Source organism: Notechis scutatus, chromosome 13 (genome assembly GCF_049901735.1).
Source record: "Notechis scutatus isolate UNSWTSFEM ecotype Mainland chromosome 13, rNotScu1.2, whole genome shotgun sequence".
NCBI classification, from domain to species: Eukaryota; Metazoa; Chordata; class Lepidosauria; order Squamata; family Elapidae; genus Notechis; species Notechis scutatus.
This window is the reverse complement of record NC_142021.1, coordinates 6,867,372-6,885,205: the sequence shown is the minus strand read 5'-3', so window position 1 is coordinate 6,885,205 and position 17,834 is coordinate 6,867,372. Positions and strand designations below refer to the sequence as shown.

Here is a 17,834-nt window from a genome sequence, read left to right as displayed (position 1 = left end):
TAAAGGCTGATGTGCACGCTCACTCATCACCACCCCCCCCAGCTTTGTTCACAATCAGCAAGTCAGTGTGTGTGTGTGTGTGTGTGTGTGTGTGTTGGGAGTGCCAAAAGCCTGCTCTGGGGCAGTCTGCTACTCTTTCTTTGTTGCGCTCCTGTCCAGCATCACCTCTAGCAGTGCAATAATGAAAGGGCATCAGCCACTCCACAAATCAACAGGGAAAAAGGGGGGAGGGGAGACTGGATTAATTGCTCCTTGGGATCCTGGAAGGGCAGCCTTCCCTCCTGCCGTCCCCCTCCACCCGCACACCCCTCTTCCGCTCCAACCTCAGGACCATAGCTGAGGATTTGCTTCTGTTTTGGGGGGTCCCCGGTCCTTGGGATAAGGACAGGGGGCTCCGTCTCTCCAGTGGGTTGCAAGCCAATTCCTGCTTGCTTGGCTTTGATCGATCAATTGGCCTGCCAATCAAATTTAGGCACCGCCCATCTCCCTATCTGGGTGGACTCTGGGCAGTTCAGAGAGATGCAGGTAGTCCTTAACTTGCAACGATTCGTTTAGTGACCCTTCAAAGGTGCAACAGCACTGAAGAAAGTGACTTGGGGGCGGGTTTTTTCCCCCACAATTATGACCATTGGACATTCATGTGGTCACGTGATCAAAAACCTTGGCAACTGGCTCATGTATATGCACCGGAATTAAGCCCCCCCAAACATCCCCAAATGCCAGACTTTGCAACTGGCTCATATGTATATGCCAGCTGGGTGAATTGGGGCCAATCGCCAGGAGACGTTGAGTTCTAGTCCTGCCTTAACCATGAAAGCCAACTGGGTGACTTTGGGCCAATCACCAGGAGACGATGAGTTCTAGTCCCGCCTTGGGGCACGAAAGCCAGCTGGGTGACTTTGGGCCAATCACCAGGAGACAGTGAGTTCTAGTCCCGCCTTGGGGCATGAAAGCCAGCTAGGTGTCTTTTGGCCAATCACCAGGAGACAGTGAGTTCTAGTCCCACCTTAGCCATGAAAGCCAGCTGGGTGACATTGGGCCAGCCCCTCTCTCTCAGCCCAACCCACCTCACTGGATTGTTGTGGGCAAAAAGAGGAGCAGGAAGCGGTGTTAAACACATTCACCTTCTAGAATGGCATGTAAAATAATAAAAGTGTGGCCCAATGAAATAAACACATCAAAACAACATTGCTGCCCCATTCCCACCAGTTCCGCTCCGACCTTCGGAGGCGACCACGAGATGCCCAGGTACCCCCAAAGGCTTCAGGGGGGATATTTGGTGGGTCAAATGGAGCCCCCTCCCCTCCGTCCATCGCCCTTCCCCGCTGATCAGCCGGGAACTGGCCAACGTCAGTTTGAACTGGAATAAACTGGGTGAGGAGCTGGCTAGCTAGCCGGTTGGGGCCTCCTTCTGTTTTGTATTTCTCTCGGCTGCTAACCCCCTTCCAGGGCAGGCAGCTGCATGCAGCCGCAGGGCCTTTGAAGAAACGGGAGGTGGTGACCCCAAGGCCTCCCCTGTCCCCCCTCCTCTCCCCATCCCAGGAGGTCTTGAGTCAATCAAGAGGAAGGGGACTTGAAAGGAGAGGTGGGGAGGGGGACGAGCGGGGTGGGTTGCTGCACTCCAGCCATTTGTCAAGGGCTGAATGAAACAGGAAAGGACAAGAGGCAAAGGCAAGAAGTAAAAAGAAAGAAGAAAAGAAAAGAAAAGAAAAAGGAATTACTTCCAGTTTGGTGAACTGCTGAACGGCTCCCTCCCTCTGGAAAGGGAGTTGGGGGGGGGAGAACTTCACCCCCTCATGTTTAAAATACCTCCCCCCCCCCTCTGATCCCCTCCTCGCTTCAGATGCCCCCATCACCCTTGCTTGGATTGACAGCCCCCAAAGAGCAGCTTTTCATTTTTCTTTTAAAAATAAAAAATAAAACAAAGACCCATGTGGTAAAGCAATACCGATAAACGGAGGAGCAAGCAATCCTGGGGGTGGGGAAAGAAAGAGAGAATGCAAAATGGGTAAGATATAAAGGAGGGGTGGGGGGAGAGAGAGAGAGAGAGAGAAAATGGGATTGAGAGAGAAAGAGAGAATGGGATTGGAAGAGAATCAGACATAGAGAAAGCGAGAGAAAACGAGACAAGAGAAAACGGGATTGAGAGAGAATGAGACAGACAGAGAAAAAGAGTGGAAAAAAAAGAGAGAGAGAGAATGGGATTGGAAGAGGAATGCAACAGATGGAGAAAAAGAGAAAAAAAGAGAGGAGAGAGGACAGAAAAAGAACGGGAGAGAGAAAATGGGATTGAAAGAGAAAGAGAAAATGGAATTGGAATCAGACAGATAGACAGAGAAAAAGAGAGAAAACAAGACAAGAGAAAATGGGATTGAGAGAGAATGAGACAGACAGAGAAAAAGAGTGAAAAAGAGAGAGAGAGAGAGAAACTATTACATACAGTATTACTATTACATCTGACAAGGGTCCTTTCGTAAGACTTTTCAGGAGATGAATAAGCCAGAATCTTAGCCCACATTGGAAAAGCCTTAAATCCTCTCCAGGGCATAGTACAGGCTGGGGATTGTGGTTTGTTGCCTCCTGGGGGTTAATTTGGAAAAATTGGGGCGGGAGGGAGAGAGCTCACTTTTGTGATGCTTTTCCAAACCTAGCCCCCCCCCCCCCCACTCTCTCTCTTCTCTCCTGTTGCGAGTGGATCAACAAGAAACACAGGACCAAGAATTTTTGAAATTCGGAAGGTTGTGAGATCAAGTTGCTCCTCTCTTCCTGTTTCCTTTGCTAATAGATTTGGAGAGATGGGCTCCCTGACAGACAAAAGGGGCAAATGTGGCCATCTGGACCTCTGGAGCATATGGGGTGGTGGTGATGTCACACGCCCCCTAAAGCATCAAGCAAGATGACCAGTGGCAGTGGCAAAATTCACACCGCACCTTTCCTTAAAAACAATCTCACCACACTCATTTAGAGAAATGGTGGGGTCCCTTCCCTATGTTTGCAATGAACACACACACACACACACACACACACAAAGTGGCTTGAAACTTGGACAAACCTTTCCAAACACCAACATCGGAACGTGCCCACACCAGTTAAAAGTCAACGCAGAACCTCGATGCAGCAAACGAGAGAATTCTTACCGATACGAAACAACTCAGCATTACAAGAAGGAAATAATCCCACTCATATGAAGAAGAGAGGATGCAAATCTGGATCCCCACACCAGTGCTAAGATACCCCCTCCACTCCTCAATGGGGTGACATGGGCTGGCCTAAAGCAGAACCACCTGACAGGTGTGACATGCTCAGGTTACAGGAGCACACCACTGTGCCCATGTGCAAATGAAGCCATCATGGGCTTGGCTAAGTTCCTTGCTAGATATGAGCTCATCACCCAAAGGACTTTGGAAGGTTGACGATCGGCCAGAAAGTTACAGAGCCTGGCGAACTTTCTTCCAAAATGCAATAAGGGATCTTGTGCACGGAGGAGGTGTCCAGTATCTTATTATAGATAAACAAAGTTGGAAGGGGCCTTGTAGGTCACCTAGTCCAACCCCCCCACCCAAACAGGAGACCCTGCACCATTTCTGACAGATGGCAGTCCAGTCTCTTCTTGAAAGCTTCCAGTGATGAAGCTCCCGCAACTTCTGAAGGCAACTTCTGTTCCATTGGTATAGGGTTTCCTGCCTAATCAGGGGGTTGGACTAGAAGACCTCCAAGGTCCCTTCCAGCTCTATTCTGATTGATATTGATGTTTAGCTGGTTGCCCACTAAGACTCCAAGATCCCTCTCCCAGTTACTTCTACTAAGCCTGGTTTCACCCAGTCTATAGCTGTACTTTTTGAGTGATTGAATCTTTGGATCAGGAATATTAACATAAAAGGCCCAGAAACCAGTTTTAAGAAAATCTGGGACAGATTAGAGGAGGGTTGTGGCTCAGCAAAGGCAATTGAGAGTACCCCCCACCCCCCCACCCCCGTTTAAGAGGCTTGAGGATTTTCCTAAAATAACCAGCAGGGGGTACCACAAACTTAGAGAATTAAGTGATTTGTTAAGTATTTTTTATCAAGGCAACCTGGTCTACCCAATTATGGGACAGAGCACACTGCTTCCACCTTTCAGCCCGCAATCCAGGAGCCTTTGCAGGCAGTTGCTTCCATGGCAAACTATTTTTGGGTGTTGAATTTATGTTTACCGGCAAAAGAAATAAAGGGAGACTACTGGTATAGGTCTATTTCAAGTGATTTAGCTCTCAGCAGCTAGCCATACCCTCCTGGGTTATGCCATAACCCAGAGCCATGCCCAGGTTCGAATCCCAGAAGGGTATGGCTAGCTGACGAGAGCTCAATCGCTTGAAATAGACCTATACTAGTAGTCTCCTTTTATTTCTTTTGTCGGTAAACATAACTTTAACAGAAGTGATTTGTTGCGAGGACTACAAGCTGCCAAAGCAAGGAGTGTCCTGCCAGGCCTCTCTTGAACACTGCCAGGGGGATTAAACCCATAGTTTTGAAGGTTCCTCATGACTTACAACAGAAATGGGTTATGTACGGGTTTGAGCGTAAGACGAAACTCAAGCTGCCCTTCCCACCGTTCCGGGTGCTTGTAGACTTTGTCTTAAGAGCAAGCGAAGATTATGAACTATCCCCATTGTGCCTTCGTACTGCCACACACCACACCTCCCTGCCCCAAACAACACAGGCCGCTGGGTGCCAGGGCATAAAACCACTAGCCCCAGTAAGCAGTGTGCCCTCTACGCAGGGAAATGCATCCTCTCCTGAAATGCAGAACCTTCTAGAAGATCACAAGATCTTCCTTGAAAAAGAATCACATCTGCTTCGGGTGCTGCTCACCCACATCACACTTTGCCAGGGATTGTAAAGGTAGCGTATCATGCACAGAGTACGACAGCATGGACCACAACACGGTGTTACACTCTGGCCCAGGACTTTGGATCATCCAAGCCAACTGAGGACGTCAACAAGCATAGCGAGGAGCGGAGGAACACTGGTGTACGGAAGTATATGGAACTCAGTCAGGTGGCAGGCCTGGCCCAAAATCCCGTCTAGTTAAGAGTATCTAAGCTGTAAAGTTGTATTCAATTCTAGACAATCAAAGCAACAGGGGTCTCTAGCCTGTCTTGGACATGTTTGATAGTAAGAGAACTAGTTCCCCCTTACTCCCTCGACACCTGTGTGGTGGAGGTGGTATTCAGCCAGTTCTGACCAGTTCTGGAGAACCGGCAGCGGAAATTTTGAGTCGTTCGGGAGAACCGGCCAATGCCACCTCTGGCTGGCCCCACCAACCCCATCTCTTCTCTGCCTCCCGAGTCCCAGCTGATCGGCTGAGTCTGCTTTGGTTGCCCTGCACAGGAGAACGGAGCTGGAAAGCAGGTTAGTGAGGTGGGGAGAGAATGGGGGTTTTGCAGTAACCTTCCCATGTCACGCCCACCAAGCCATGCCCACAGAACCAGTAGTAAAAAAAATTTTGAATCCCACCACTGCTGTGTCGCCATTGTTGAGATGGTGGGGAGGAAAGCTACTGCTTTCAATGTAGACTTCATAGATGGCTGTACTTGTCTACTATAATTTGAATGCAACCAGAGTCCAGATGACTGGACGTAAATTCTCACTCCAGATCCAGCAATTCAAGAACCTCAGCTGAAACACACAGCCCATGATAATACTGCTCCTGGGAAGAGACATCTTAGGGGTCAACAAAGAGATCAGATTAAGGGTCTCCACAATGGCCCTTCTGCTGAGAGACATGAGACCTTGGGTGGGCCATCATAGGGGAATATTTGTTTAGGAAAAGTGTACAAATCCACGTCCATTAATATGTTCACCAGCACGCTAGACAAAGGAGGTATTTCTCGCTTCCAGCCATGTCACAACCGCTTCTTCATAAAGGAGCTGCCAGGTAGTAGCATTCATGTGCCCATGAGCTGTGGTGGCGCAGGGTTTAGAATGCAGTATTGCAAGCCAATTCTGCCTGCACACCAGCAGTTTGAGCCTGACTGGCTCAAAGCTGCCTTCCACCCTTCCGAAGTCAGTAAAATGAGGACCCAGATAGTTGGGGGCAAATTTGCTAAACCACTTAGAGAGGGTTGTGAATCGGTATATAATTCTTAAGTGCTAGTGCTGTTCCTTTTTTTCCATCCATGAATCCATGGTGCATAACGGTTAGAATGCCGTATTGCAGGCTAATTCTGCCCACTGCCAGGGGTTCGATCCTGACCAGCTCGAGGTTGACTCAGCCTTGCAATCTTCCGAGGTGGGTAAAATGAGGATCCAGATTGTTTGGGGGGCAACAGGCTGACTCTGTAAACCGCTTAGAGAGGGCTGGAAAGCACTATCAAGCAGTATATAAGTCTAAGGGCTATTGCTATTTCCCTGTCCCTTCATAAGCCCGGACAGGGATGAACATGCCTGAGACAGTGACGAAGACCATCTCAAATGTCCCATATTTCCCAGAACAAAGGAAAACCAGCAGAAAGATAAGTTGGCGCCTGCCTAACAACAAGGAGCAGATCCTTAAACACAATCATTTCGTTACAAAGCAGCCCAATTTCTACAGCGTGCTCAGAAAGCATCTTGCACTTTTGCACAATTGCACAGTGCACAATTTGAGTTGCACCCCCACCCTGGCTCCCCCCCCCCAGCCTTCCGTCAACCCCCAAGGAGAGCCAATTTCCCTGAAAAGAAAATTGGGGCGGCCAAGGGAAATTTGAGAGGGACAACAAACTCAAACAAAAGGACAGCAGTACAAGGAAGTCCTTGACTTGCAAACCACAATCAAACCTGGAATTTTCATTGCCAAGCAAGGCGATTGGGACTCACTGCACAATTTTACGACTTTATTTTGCCATGAAGCAAATCGCTGCGGTTGTTAAGTGAAACACCTGGCTGTTAAGCGAATCCAGATTCCCCATTGATCTGGCTTGTTTGGAAGCGGGCTGGGAAAGCCACAAATGGCAATTGTGTGTGACGCTGCAACACTGCAAGCATTATAAATGATCCGTTTGCCAAGTGTCCGAATTTTACTCATGTGAATATGGGGAGGGTGCAACGGTGAAGTGTGAAAAATGGTCGTAAGTCACTTATTTCAGTGCCTTCCCAATACCAGCTGCAGAAGCCCCCTCCCTCACTGGTGGCCCTGGAGTTGCTTTTGAGTAATTGATTCTGAAACGCAGCAAATCAGTAAATATTAACTACACACAAGAAATCAACGGGGGAGCCAGATTCACTCAACAACCGTGGCAAGAAAAACTTATTTCTTATTGTAGAACTCAATGATTGAACAGAAATTGGCAGGTCAACTGTGTTCATATGTCAAGGACTTCCTTTGTAACGGCCTAGTAATAGCAAATTCGCTTGTTAAACCAACATTGAAAAGAAAGTTCAGGCTACTTACAAGCCAGGGTGTAGTAGGTCCATTCGGTCTGGTCCAGAGATCCAAGCCAGGAAGAAGCAGCAGCAAGCAGGTTTCAGAAGGATGAGTGGCCAAGTTGCAGGGCTGCAGAAAATCAGCTACACACAGGCAACTCCGCGAATGAGAGCTCAGCTGGCACGTATCGGGAATAATTGCAGAGCTGAATTATTGACTCCCAAGAAGACTGTTCTTCTTCCTGCAGTTTGGCAAACTCTTTCAAGGAACCGTGTTTTGGGGCTGTTGACGGGTCCATATGGATGCTCTTGTGGACTTGGGAGCCATTTCCTGACCTCAAAGTTAGAGCACATCAAGGTTGGAAGTCTGAACCAACGGACCTCGGTTCTGTCAAGATTGTGGAGCTTTATTTATTTGTATCCTGCCTTTTATTATTTTTACAAATAACTCAAGGGTGATGAACATATACAGCACACCTTCCTTGTGTATTTCTAACAACCACCACCATCCTGTGAGGTGGGTTGAGCTGAGAGGGATTGGCCCAAAGTCACCCAGCTGGCTTTCATGGCTAAGGTGGGATTAGAACTCAAGAGTTTCCACACTTACCCAGCCACCTTTCATGCCTATAGTGGAACTAGAACTCACCATCTCCTGGTGATTGATCCAAAATCACCCAGCTGGCTTTCACACCTAAGGTGGGATTAGAACTCATAGTCCCCTGTTTAAGACTCCTCCTGCTTCAAATTTGTCCAGGCTTTTCTTCCATCTCCTCCACTTCAGTCTCTCTTAAGTAAAAGGTAAAGGTTCTCCTCGCACATATGTGCTAGTCGTTTCTGGCTCTACGGGGCCGGTGCTGATCTCCGTTACAAAGCCGAAGAGCCAGCGCTGTCCGAAGACGTCTCCATGGTCATGTGGCCAGCATGACTCAACGCCGAAGGCACGCGGAATGCTGTTACCTTCCCATCAAAGTTGCCCCTAATTTTCCTACCTGCATTTTTACATGCTTTCGAACTGCTAGGTTGGCAGAAGCTGGGACAAGGAACAGGAGCTCACTCCGTGACGCGGCGCTAGGGATTCGAACCGCCAAACTGCAAACTCTTCTGGTCGACAAGCTCAGTGTTAGCCACTGAGCCACCGCGTTCCCCTCAGTCTCTCTTACATGCAGGCAAGACACCTGGAATGGTAACCTTATTACATCTAAGCATTGCTTCATAAGGTGATAGAGATAGGAATAAAAGAGACGCCGTTCCAGTCTTGCAGTTACGCCTCTGGTTGTGTTTGGTTCCCAGGTCACCCTTGCTAAGACTGGGAGACCCCAGGTTTGGGGTTAACAGCCTGGGTTACGTTGGGGGATGCCACACTGAGTGTTAGCAAACCTTGCTAAGGTTAGGGAGGATGCAAACAATGGCTAGGATTGTGTATTTGCACAACCATGCACAATCCTTCAATCCTACAGGAATGCTCTGGGAATACTTTGGGGTTATTTCAGGTTGCACTAAACCAAAGGTCTTGGCAACTTTAGGATCTGTGGACTTCAATTCCCAGAATTTCTGGGATTTGAAGTGGACAAGTTTTAAACGTTGCCAATTTTGCAGACCCCTGCACTAAGCCGTGGCATGCTGGAAGACGGGGGAAGAGATAGATTCAAATTCTATGCCTAATGAAGACCCGTCTCTCCATCTTGCAGCCCAACCCACCTCACAGGGCTGTTGTTGTGAGGAAGATAGGAGAAGGAAGGAGTGTTGTATTTCCAGCCTGGAGTTATTTATACAAATAATAAAGGCGGGATTTAAAAAAATAAATACATTTGCTGGGTTGAATTTACTAAGTCCTCTATGGCTCAGAGTTTGAACAAGTCACAGGCTGCGTGACCAAACAGGTGCAGAATTTAAATATTGGAAAGGAGATGTCACAGGGTGCATTTAAAATGGAGGAATTATATTTTGTTTTGATTGTATACTCAAAGAAAATTGGGATGATGTGTTTTATAGTTTACTATTTTGCTCCATTTTTGCTAAAACGGATTAAGGTTCTAAAAACTTTTTTTTAAAAAATACCCAAGAAATTTATATTTGAAGTATACAGATAAATCTGTAATTGTCCTTTTGCTTTGTATCATAATTATGATACATTATTGATTAGTTGCAAGGCTGCACCAGGGTATAAAATGCAAGACTGTAACAAGACTTAACAAATTTAGAGTAAAAGGCAAAATTAAAAGAAAAACCAGTTCATATTTCTGTTTTTCTTCTTCTTTGTGTACGTAATAATGTCTTTTAAAGTAGATGATTGTGTATTCAGAGGGGGGGGATAAAAAAAAAACACCGCTGAGCCTGGATCCAGATGTTGTTATCCTTTGCACAGATCCATGGAAATCAGCGAGACTTAAATTAGCGACATGGATTAAGAGGATTAAATTAGCATATTTGCACCCAGATAAAAAACAGCAGTGGGGGGGCTTAAGTCAGGATTTTTGGAGCTTGTGCCTTCTGCAAAACAGATGGGACATCTGGCTATGGCTGCTAGAGGGGAAAAATGAAAGTGAATTCGGCTAATTTCTGTGGTTATAAAAATCTTCTAGAAGTCAATCCTGTTATAGCTGCTGGGATTATTTCGGTTGTAGAGACGTGGGATTTTCCCGGTTTGCATTTGCACAACAGAAGATAGCATGGTGGGCATGGCAGCATTTCTTAAATAGATTTCATGCCTTGTATTCATTCTTAAAATAAACAAATATTTTTCTCCTCCTCCTTCCTTCCTTCCCTATTCTTCTTCCTCCTCCCTTCTCTTCCCCTTATACATGTAGACTTCAATTTACAACCATTCGTTTACTGTTCAAAGTTACAACGGCACTGGAAAAAGTGACTTAGAATCGGTTTTCACACTTATGACTGCTGCCGTATCCCCACGGTCACATGGTCAAAATCCGGGCACTTGGCAACTGGCGTGTACTTGTGACGGTTGCACTGTACTGGGGTCATGTGATCACCACTTGTAACCTTCCCAGCAAGCAAAAGTCGATGTGGGGGGTGGGGGAGGACTCAGACTCACTTAATGACTGCATGACTCCTCTAACAGCTGCAGTAATTCGCTTAACAACTGTTGGCAAAAATAAAACTGCTTTGTTTAGCGATGGAAATTTTGGGCTCAATTGTGGTTGTAACTGGAGGGCTGCCTTTAGCAGGTCCATTCTATGTCTCTCTTAGATGGGTGCCCCGGAGGCAGGGGAAACGTTCACAGATCTCCTGGTGGTGCTTGCAATCAATCAATCAGAATAGAGCTGGAAGGGACCTTGGAGGTCTTCTAGTCCAACCCCTTGCTTAGGCAGGAAACCCTATACCATTCCAGACAAGTGGACGTCTGTTCTCTTTTTAAAAGCCTCCTGCGATGGAGCAGCCACCAACTTCTGAAGACAGCCTGTTCCACTGTACAATTGTTTTATTTGTTGGGAAATTTCTCCTTAGTTCTAGGTTGCAACTTTAGAATATGAATCCAACCTCAAGACGGGGTCTCCAGAAACTTCTGACATAGAATGACAAGAGTTGGAAGGGACCTTGGAGGTCTTCTAGTCTGACCCCCTGCTCATGTCTTCCCTGATCCCAGAAATGAGAAGCCAGAAGCCCCCAAAGAAGCTGGAATGGTGGAACGCAAAGCTCTTGTGGGCCTCAGCTGGGCAGGCAAAAATGCCTGTTAAACCCTCCGTGTGAACTTTTGAAAAAAAAAAATTCACCCTGGATCAGCTCTTCTGCACCTGCAATATCTTCCAGTCTTCCCTCCACCCTTGTCCAATTTGATTTTTCTTCTCCCCTCCCTCCCTTGGGAGGAAAAAAAAAGGGGGGGGGGGTGAATTCTTTTGATTAATAAGTCATGCTAGCAGGAAGGTTTAGGAGCTGAGTAATAGATGGTTTCTAGGTTTTTCATCTTTGGTTTCTGTTTTTTTTTAAAATATATATATTAAAGTACCACTTCCCCTCTGCTGGAGCCTGTGGTTGGTTTTTGGTTTTTGTTTTAAAGATTTAACCCTTTGTCATTTTAATTGTTCTTCTGTTTCTAATAGCGTCCGTGTTTTGATTACAGTGTAAGCTGCCCAGGGTCACTTTGGACAGGGAGGTGGATGGCGGATTCAATTGAATAAATAAATGAAAATAAATTCATTTGGCTTCACTGTTGGGTCGCTGCGCCGATACAAGTTTAAGCATCGAACAGGGCATGTCTAAATAAAAGCTAAGCATCTTTTTGCAGCTGGTTCCCAAGTATTTTCTCAAAAGCACCATCAAATTCCGGAGCTTTCTTCCAAATAATCCAGCACAAGGGCCTACACAGCTTGGTGAAAGTCACATACAGGTAGTCCTTGAGCCTAAAATATCCAGCGCTAACCAGAGCAGCTGTTAAGTGAATTTTGCCCCGTTCTACGACCTATTTTGCCACCGCTGTTCAGTGATTCACTGCAGTTGATAAGTGAATCAAGTGATCAGAATTAACAGAGTTGGAAGGGACCTTGGAGGTCTTCTAGTCCAACCCCCGATTAGCTTCTCCATTGACTTTGCTCGTCAGGTCGCAAAAGGTGATCAGGCCTCCAGGACGGTGAGACGGTCATTAAATAGGAACCAGTTGCCAGGGATCCGAGTTTTGATCGCACAGCCATGAGGATGCTGCAGTGGTTGTTAAGTGTGAAAAATGGTCATAAGTCAATTTTCCCGTTGCAACTTCGGTCACTAAACAAATGGTTCTATCACTGTGGCCCTCAAAATTCACATTGGGAACAAATGGCAAGGATCAACCACGCGTTTTATAAGATGGATTGATTTTCTGGCAAATTTACTTGTTTGCCAGGGGAATTTTACCACAAATATGCGAACTTGGTGAGTCAGACACCAGTAAGACACTGCGACTTTCATTAAATAGCTCCAGGCGTGGGGCGTGCTCCCATCTAAGGCCTCAGAGGTGATTTCACTGCTGGAGTAATTTCTGCCAAAGGGACATGATCAGAAAGGAGAAATCGTAAGCCCTTGAATGTTTATACTTGGGAATAATCTAATGAACTTTTACTTTATGCAGTCTTTACGTCTCCCCTCAAATGCATCATCCCCTTACAAGGAAGGGACATGAGAAGATTCGAATAGGGATTTGAAGATGAACAGAAGTCCTTAAGAGGGGGTGGAAAATCTTAGAAAGAAAATTCAGAGCAATGTTGATGATGACAGAATGTCCACCGACAACTGGAAAGAAAAAAAAAGCACGACAAATGAAGGTGGGGGAGACAACGTGAAGCATCACACCTAGGCTGGGCAGTGAAGCTCAAATTTATGGACACTTAATCCTTAATTTACCACTTGGTTAGATTTGGGAGAAACTTCTCAGCTGGATGCTAATTGCAGAGCAAATAAATCAGAGACTCCAGAATTAAAACTTTTTTTTAAAAAAGTTTCTTCTTCCCAATGTTCTGAGTTCACAGGTACGTAGCAATTTGCTAGAAGTTCCTGGAAGGTAAGAGTAGATTTTGAACGGTTTTCTGAAGCCTTGAACTGCTAGTTCTCACTGCACTAGTATGAATCTTTACACACACCAGGATGGAATGGAGTAACACAAAAGAAGGTGCAACATCCCACCCTCCTAACGTTTTATAGCAATTTCCCCATGGCTTGTTCTGGAGTTCCTTAAAGCACTTTGCGGAAAACTTTGTTCCTTTTCTTTAAGCAACTGTTTCTTATCAGCAGGGGGGAAAAACACCAGCAGGTTGTCAATTTCCCATGGAAATTGAAGATAAAACAAATGAATCCAACTAAAGGTTGTGTGAAGTATTAGAGAGATGAGAGCAGCAGAAAGTTGGGGGTGATCTAAAGAATTCACTTTTTAATATATATTTTTCTATCCGTCTTCTCCTGGTCTTCTCCTGCCATGGGCTTTTCAAAAAGGGCAGAGTAATTGGCTGACCTAGCAAGCTTTTTACGGACAATCAGGAACGCAGCATCCATGACTGTCGATGGGAACATATTTCAGGAGTATTTAATGAGAAAGAATTACAAAAGTTAGGTTTTATTGCACCTCGGAATTAAGAATATAGACAGCAAATCATTTTTCCTTCCTTCAGGGGAAAAAAGGGGGCAGCGGGCTGCAAATGAATGAAACAGGAAGAAGAAATGGCTAGGGAAAAGGAAGAGGAACCAGTCGGATTTAGATCCTTCGAAGTGAAGCATGAGACGCTGCCCTCCCAAAGGTGTCTCCATGCCCTTTTAAGATGCTGAGCTTTGAGGGAGGGGAATTTACAGGAGGGGGGGAGGGGAGAGGAAATGCTTATCAGGACATATTCAGAGTTCATCATGCTTCGTGGAGTCCGAGTTGGGCTTGATGAAAACCCCCTCCATGGCTTTCCAGTAGTTGTGGTGATTAGCGGAATGCATCCCGTGAACTTCCCGCTGACCCCGGATGGGGTGCCCGTATTGTTCCCCCGTCACTGAAAGGAACACATCAGTTCCCATGTGCTTGAAGCGCACGGCGTCATCTCGTTCCCAGTAGGTGCCACTGCACTGGACTGTCCACACATCTAAATCGTCCCCTTCGCCGTCATCGCCAAAGGCACTCACTTCCTGTCAAAGGCAGAAATGGGGTGGGAGAAAAAAAATGGCCGTGAAGATGCATCTTTGTGGTGTGATTTAAGCTGGGTTGACACTATAAGCTGCACCGTAAGCCGCAGAGTGCAAACAAGACCAAGCCGCCACATGACGGCTTAAGATCCTGGATGGACAAAACTGTCTCCTTAATCTTGCCAGCTTTAAGATCTGTAAGACTTCAACTCCCAGAATTCCCCAGACAGCAAGGTGCCTGGGGAATTCTGGGAATTGAAGCCCACAGATCTAAAGTTAGGAAACCCTGAATTGTGTTGGTTTAGCCTGCAGCATAAACACAGTTACTGTGATTTGTGAACTGGTTTTTAGCTTGTAAAACAAAGGCAGCAACCCAGATAAGAAATGATAAATTGGGACCAATTAGCTTTGAAATAATGATCTGATTCAAATTACATGTATACTGTGACTTGCTGAAGCATGAACTGCAAATGGTTTAAAATCATGAGTGCACACACTTGCTCTGCTTTAGTGCACGGTGACTTAAGTCAATATTTTCTAGAGCAACTTTATCCCTTTTTAAGGCATCAAAGGTTTGTAGCTAATGTCTGCAAAAAACAAACAGAAACTGGGAGCAAATAAAAATGTTGCTTTAGATAAAAGTACTTTCCCTCAGCCCTGTAGCAGTTTCAGTAAGTTTAACCTGCTAGTAGAAATAATCAGATAGTTATATCAGTTCGAAATAGGTATGAAACACTTTAATAGTCAACTGCAATGTACACAGTGTATGACACCATTAACAAACCACTCACACCGATGTCAAGTAGAATGCTAATTACAGAGGTACAGAGTTTCCTGGAGAAGGTTGCCAGACTGGGGAGATTTCTATATTATAGGCAGAACATAATAAAGTAGCTTGAACTTTGAATGTGTGGGCCTGGATCTTTGGGCCTGACAAAAAAAGTCAAATTGTACTGTAGAAAAAAATAATGGCATCATATTCTACTTCTACAAAGTAGTCCTTTAAATAGAATTAGAGATAGCTTGCCATTTGTGTAAATATATCTGAGTACAAATCATGTTGGATATGTATTTTTTGCATAGTAAGAAATGAACAGAATACCTCGAACAAGCTTTAAGGACTTTTAACATTGGAACTGTCAAAAACAGTTCATGAATGTGTTGTAAATTCATTTAAAAATCCACAAAATTGAGACCTATTATGCAAAAAAATCAAGTCACAGCAAGACTGATTAAAATTGTATAGAGTTATGCTGTATTATCAGGGGTCCCCAAACTCCGGTCCATGGACTAGCACCGGGCCACGGCATGCACAAACTGGATTGCACAAACAATCGAAGCCCCGTCCATAGGATGCAGGCAGCACACGAAACCAAACCCCCTCTGATCCGTGGAAAAACCTCTCTCCACGGGGTCCCTGGTGCCCAAAAGCTTGGGGGCTGCTGTTATATATATGTAGTGTCAAATGGTAGATAACAAATTAAAAAAGAACAATTGAACATTTCAACCAGGTAAGCATCCTTCTTAAAACTCCAACTTCAACAGTAGAATCAATTAGCTTTAAAGGTATCCACGCAGCTGAAATTACATCAAGTGTGAAAATACTCCAGTTTTACCTGGTTGTTGGAGAGCGGTGACGAGAAGTGGTGGGTGTGCAGATTCTTCCCAGTGTTGACATGAGTAAGGCGGACTGTCTGCCCGCATTTTACTGGTACTCCTCGTTGGCAGGATCCGTCATTTTTGCCCCTGATGCGCCAATAGCTGTTGGCATCATCTGATCCTTCGACTCCAGTCACAGACTGCTGACCACTACCTAACAGCAAAACAGTTACCCTCTCAGTCAGTGAATTGTTGCGCTGACGTTATTTGTTCCCAAGAAAGGACAGAAAACTCAATAGTTATGTTGCACTGCATTCATTTTCCCTTTTTCCTGATCCATCAACAGCAAATAAGGAAGAATGCTAAATGAAATCTCTTTGTACGGGATTTCTATTATTTACTTTTCACATTGGCAGCTCTGTGAAACTTCAATAATGTCTCCTAAATCTACATGTAGAACATCAACAATACAGAAGCCATTCTAGCTTTGAATGACAGACAAGGGACTTTCCCCTAGATATTCTGCCAATCCCTCAAAAAAGGTGGCTCAGTTCGATGAAACTCTGGTCTGACTAAACTGGTTTCCTCAAAATTGATGTTGAAACTTCATAGCCAGAAGCAATCTACAAAGCCGAAGCTAGAGAACAAACGCTGGAACTAGCAGGAACAAACTGGTAGCCATAACAAATAGATCAGCTTGGTATAGCAATAAGAAGCATAATAATAATAATAATAATGAGGTTTATTAGCTTTCCAGAGGTTGAAGAGCAAAGCAAACACCCTCCAACCCTATATAAAGCCCGTTTTGTACACTACCCCCACTCCCCTGTTAAACATAGCACTCAGCCACGGCAGCTTCTGGGTTTTATTTCCTGATTTTACTCACGGAGAAAAGACACACAGCTTCCCTTCTTTGGTAAACCCTATATGGACAGGTTGGCAAAAGCTCAAGAGGTGATGCCAGGGGAAGGGTCCCTGCCTAGCTAGGGGAGATTAAACCCATCTCTGCAGGTAGCACCCATTTGTAGTAGCGCCTTCCTATTCAGGAGCTGTCTATCTGAAATACAAGTCAACAGCTTCCCCCACCCAAGGGGGAGTTTAGACCCTTCTTTCCTTTCAGCTGCCATCACTGAGGGACCCTCCTGGTTCAGGAGCTGTCTATCTGAAGTACGAAACCTACCCCCAGGGACTTAGGGCAACTTTTCCAGGTAGCCCATATCCCTGAGAGAGCCTCCCCATTCAGGAGCTGCCTATCTGAATGCAAGGCACCATCAACCCTACCTCCCCCCACCCCAAGCACTAGGGGACTTTCCTGATAGCCCCCCGTTTGTAATAAACCTTCCCCATTAAGAGCTATTTATCTCAAGTAAGTATAAGCACTTTTACCCGTTGAAGTGCGTGTGTGCTTAAACCCAGCTTGCCAGAGAGTTCCCCGATGTGATAGAGCCTCCCCATTCAGGAGCTGTCTATCTGAAGGCAAGGCACCATCAACCTCCCACCCAGATCAGGGGACTTAGGCTTTCTGGGAGCTTCAACTCATGATAGAGCCTCCCCATTCAGAAACTGTCTATCTGAATACAAGGCAGAATTACACACACACACACCCCAAACGAAAGCACTTAGGCCCGTCTTTCCCGACAGGCCTCATTCACGATAGAGCCTCCCCATTCAGGAGCTGTCTATTTGAATATAAGGCACCGTCAAACCTCCGCTCCTCCCACCCCTCCATAAAGCACTTCAGGCCGTCTTTTCATAGGGAATAGATCCTCCCGGCTCAGGAGCAGTCTATCTGAAAGACGGACACCCCCCCACACACACACACCCCGCCCGCTCCTCCCTCCCAGGCTGGGTATTCTGGGAGTTGTAGTCTCCTCCGCTTCTCCTCACCGGATCCGTACTTGACCTCGTGCGAGTGCAGCCGCACGTTGTGCCGCGTGTTGAGCAGCTTCAGCACCGAGCCGCAAGTGACAGCGCCCGCCTCGGCCTCCTTCGCCCGGCCCGGCCCGCAGGCTAGCAACAGCAACAGCAACGGCAGCAGCAGGAGCGGCAGCGACAGGAGAAACGAGCCGGGCCGGGCCGAAGAAGACGAAGAAGCGCCGCCGCGCGGTTGCCGCATCTCCGTTCCTTCCGAGGCTTCGTCCGGCTGGTCGGCCGTGGCGGCGGCTGCAGCTCGAACTTCGCCTCAGGAGCCGTTTCCGTTGCCGGCGCTCGACGGCAGCCAATCCGCGGCTGCCAACACGGAGCACGTGTTCTGGTTCCGCCCCCCGG

General features: G+C 46.4%; 1 protein-coding gene across 1 annotated transcript; it reads right to left on the bottom strand.

The window, feature by feature from the left end:
* Nucleotides 1-13,361: 13,361 nt before the first annotated feature.
* On the bottom strand, nucleotides 13,362-17,750 carry SDF2L1 (stromal cell derived factor 2 like 1). The gene is made up of 3 exons (XM_026686670.2): nucleotides 17,454-17,750; nucleotides 15,584-15,780; nucleotides 13,362-13,970 (listed from the first exon to the last, which is right to left on the bottom strand). Exons 1-3 carry the CDS (start codon nucleotides 17,680-17,682, stop codon nucleotides 13,692-13,694), a joined length of 705 nt encoding a protein of 234 aa, XP_026542455.1. The 5' UTR covers nucleotides 17,683-17,750; the 3' UTR covers nucleotides 13,362-13,691.
* Between the last annotated feature and the right edge of the window lie 84 nt (nucleotides 17,751-17,834).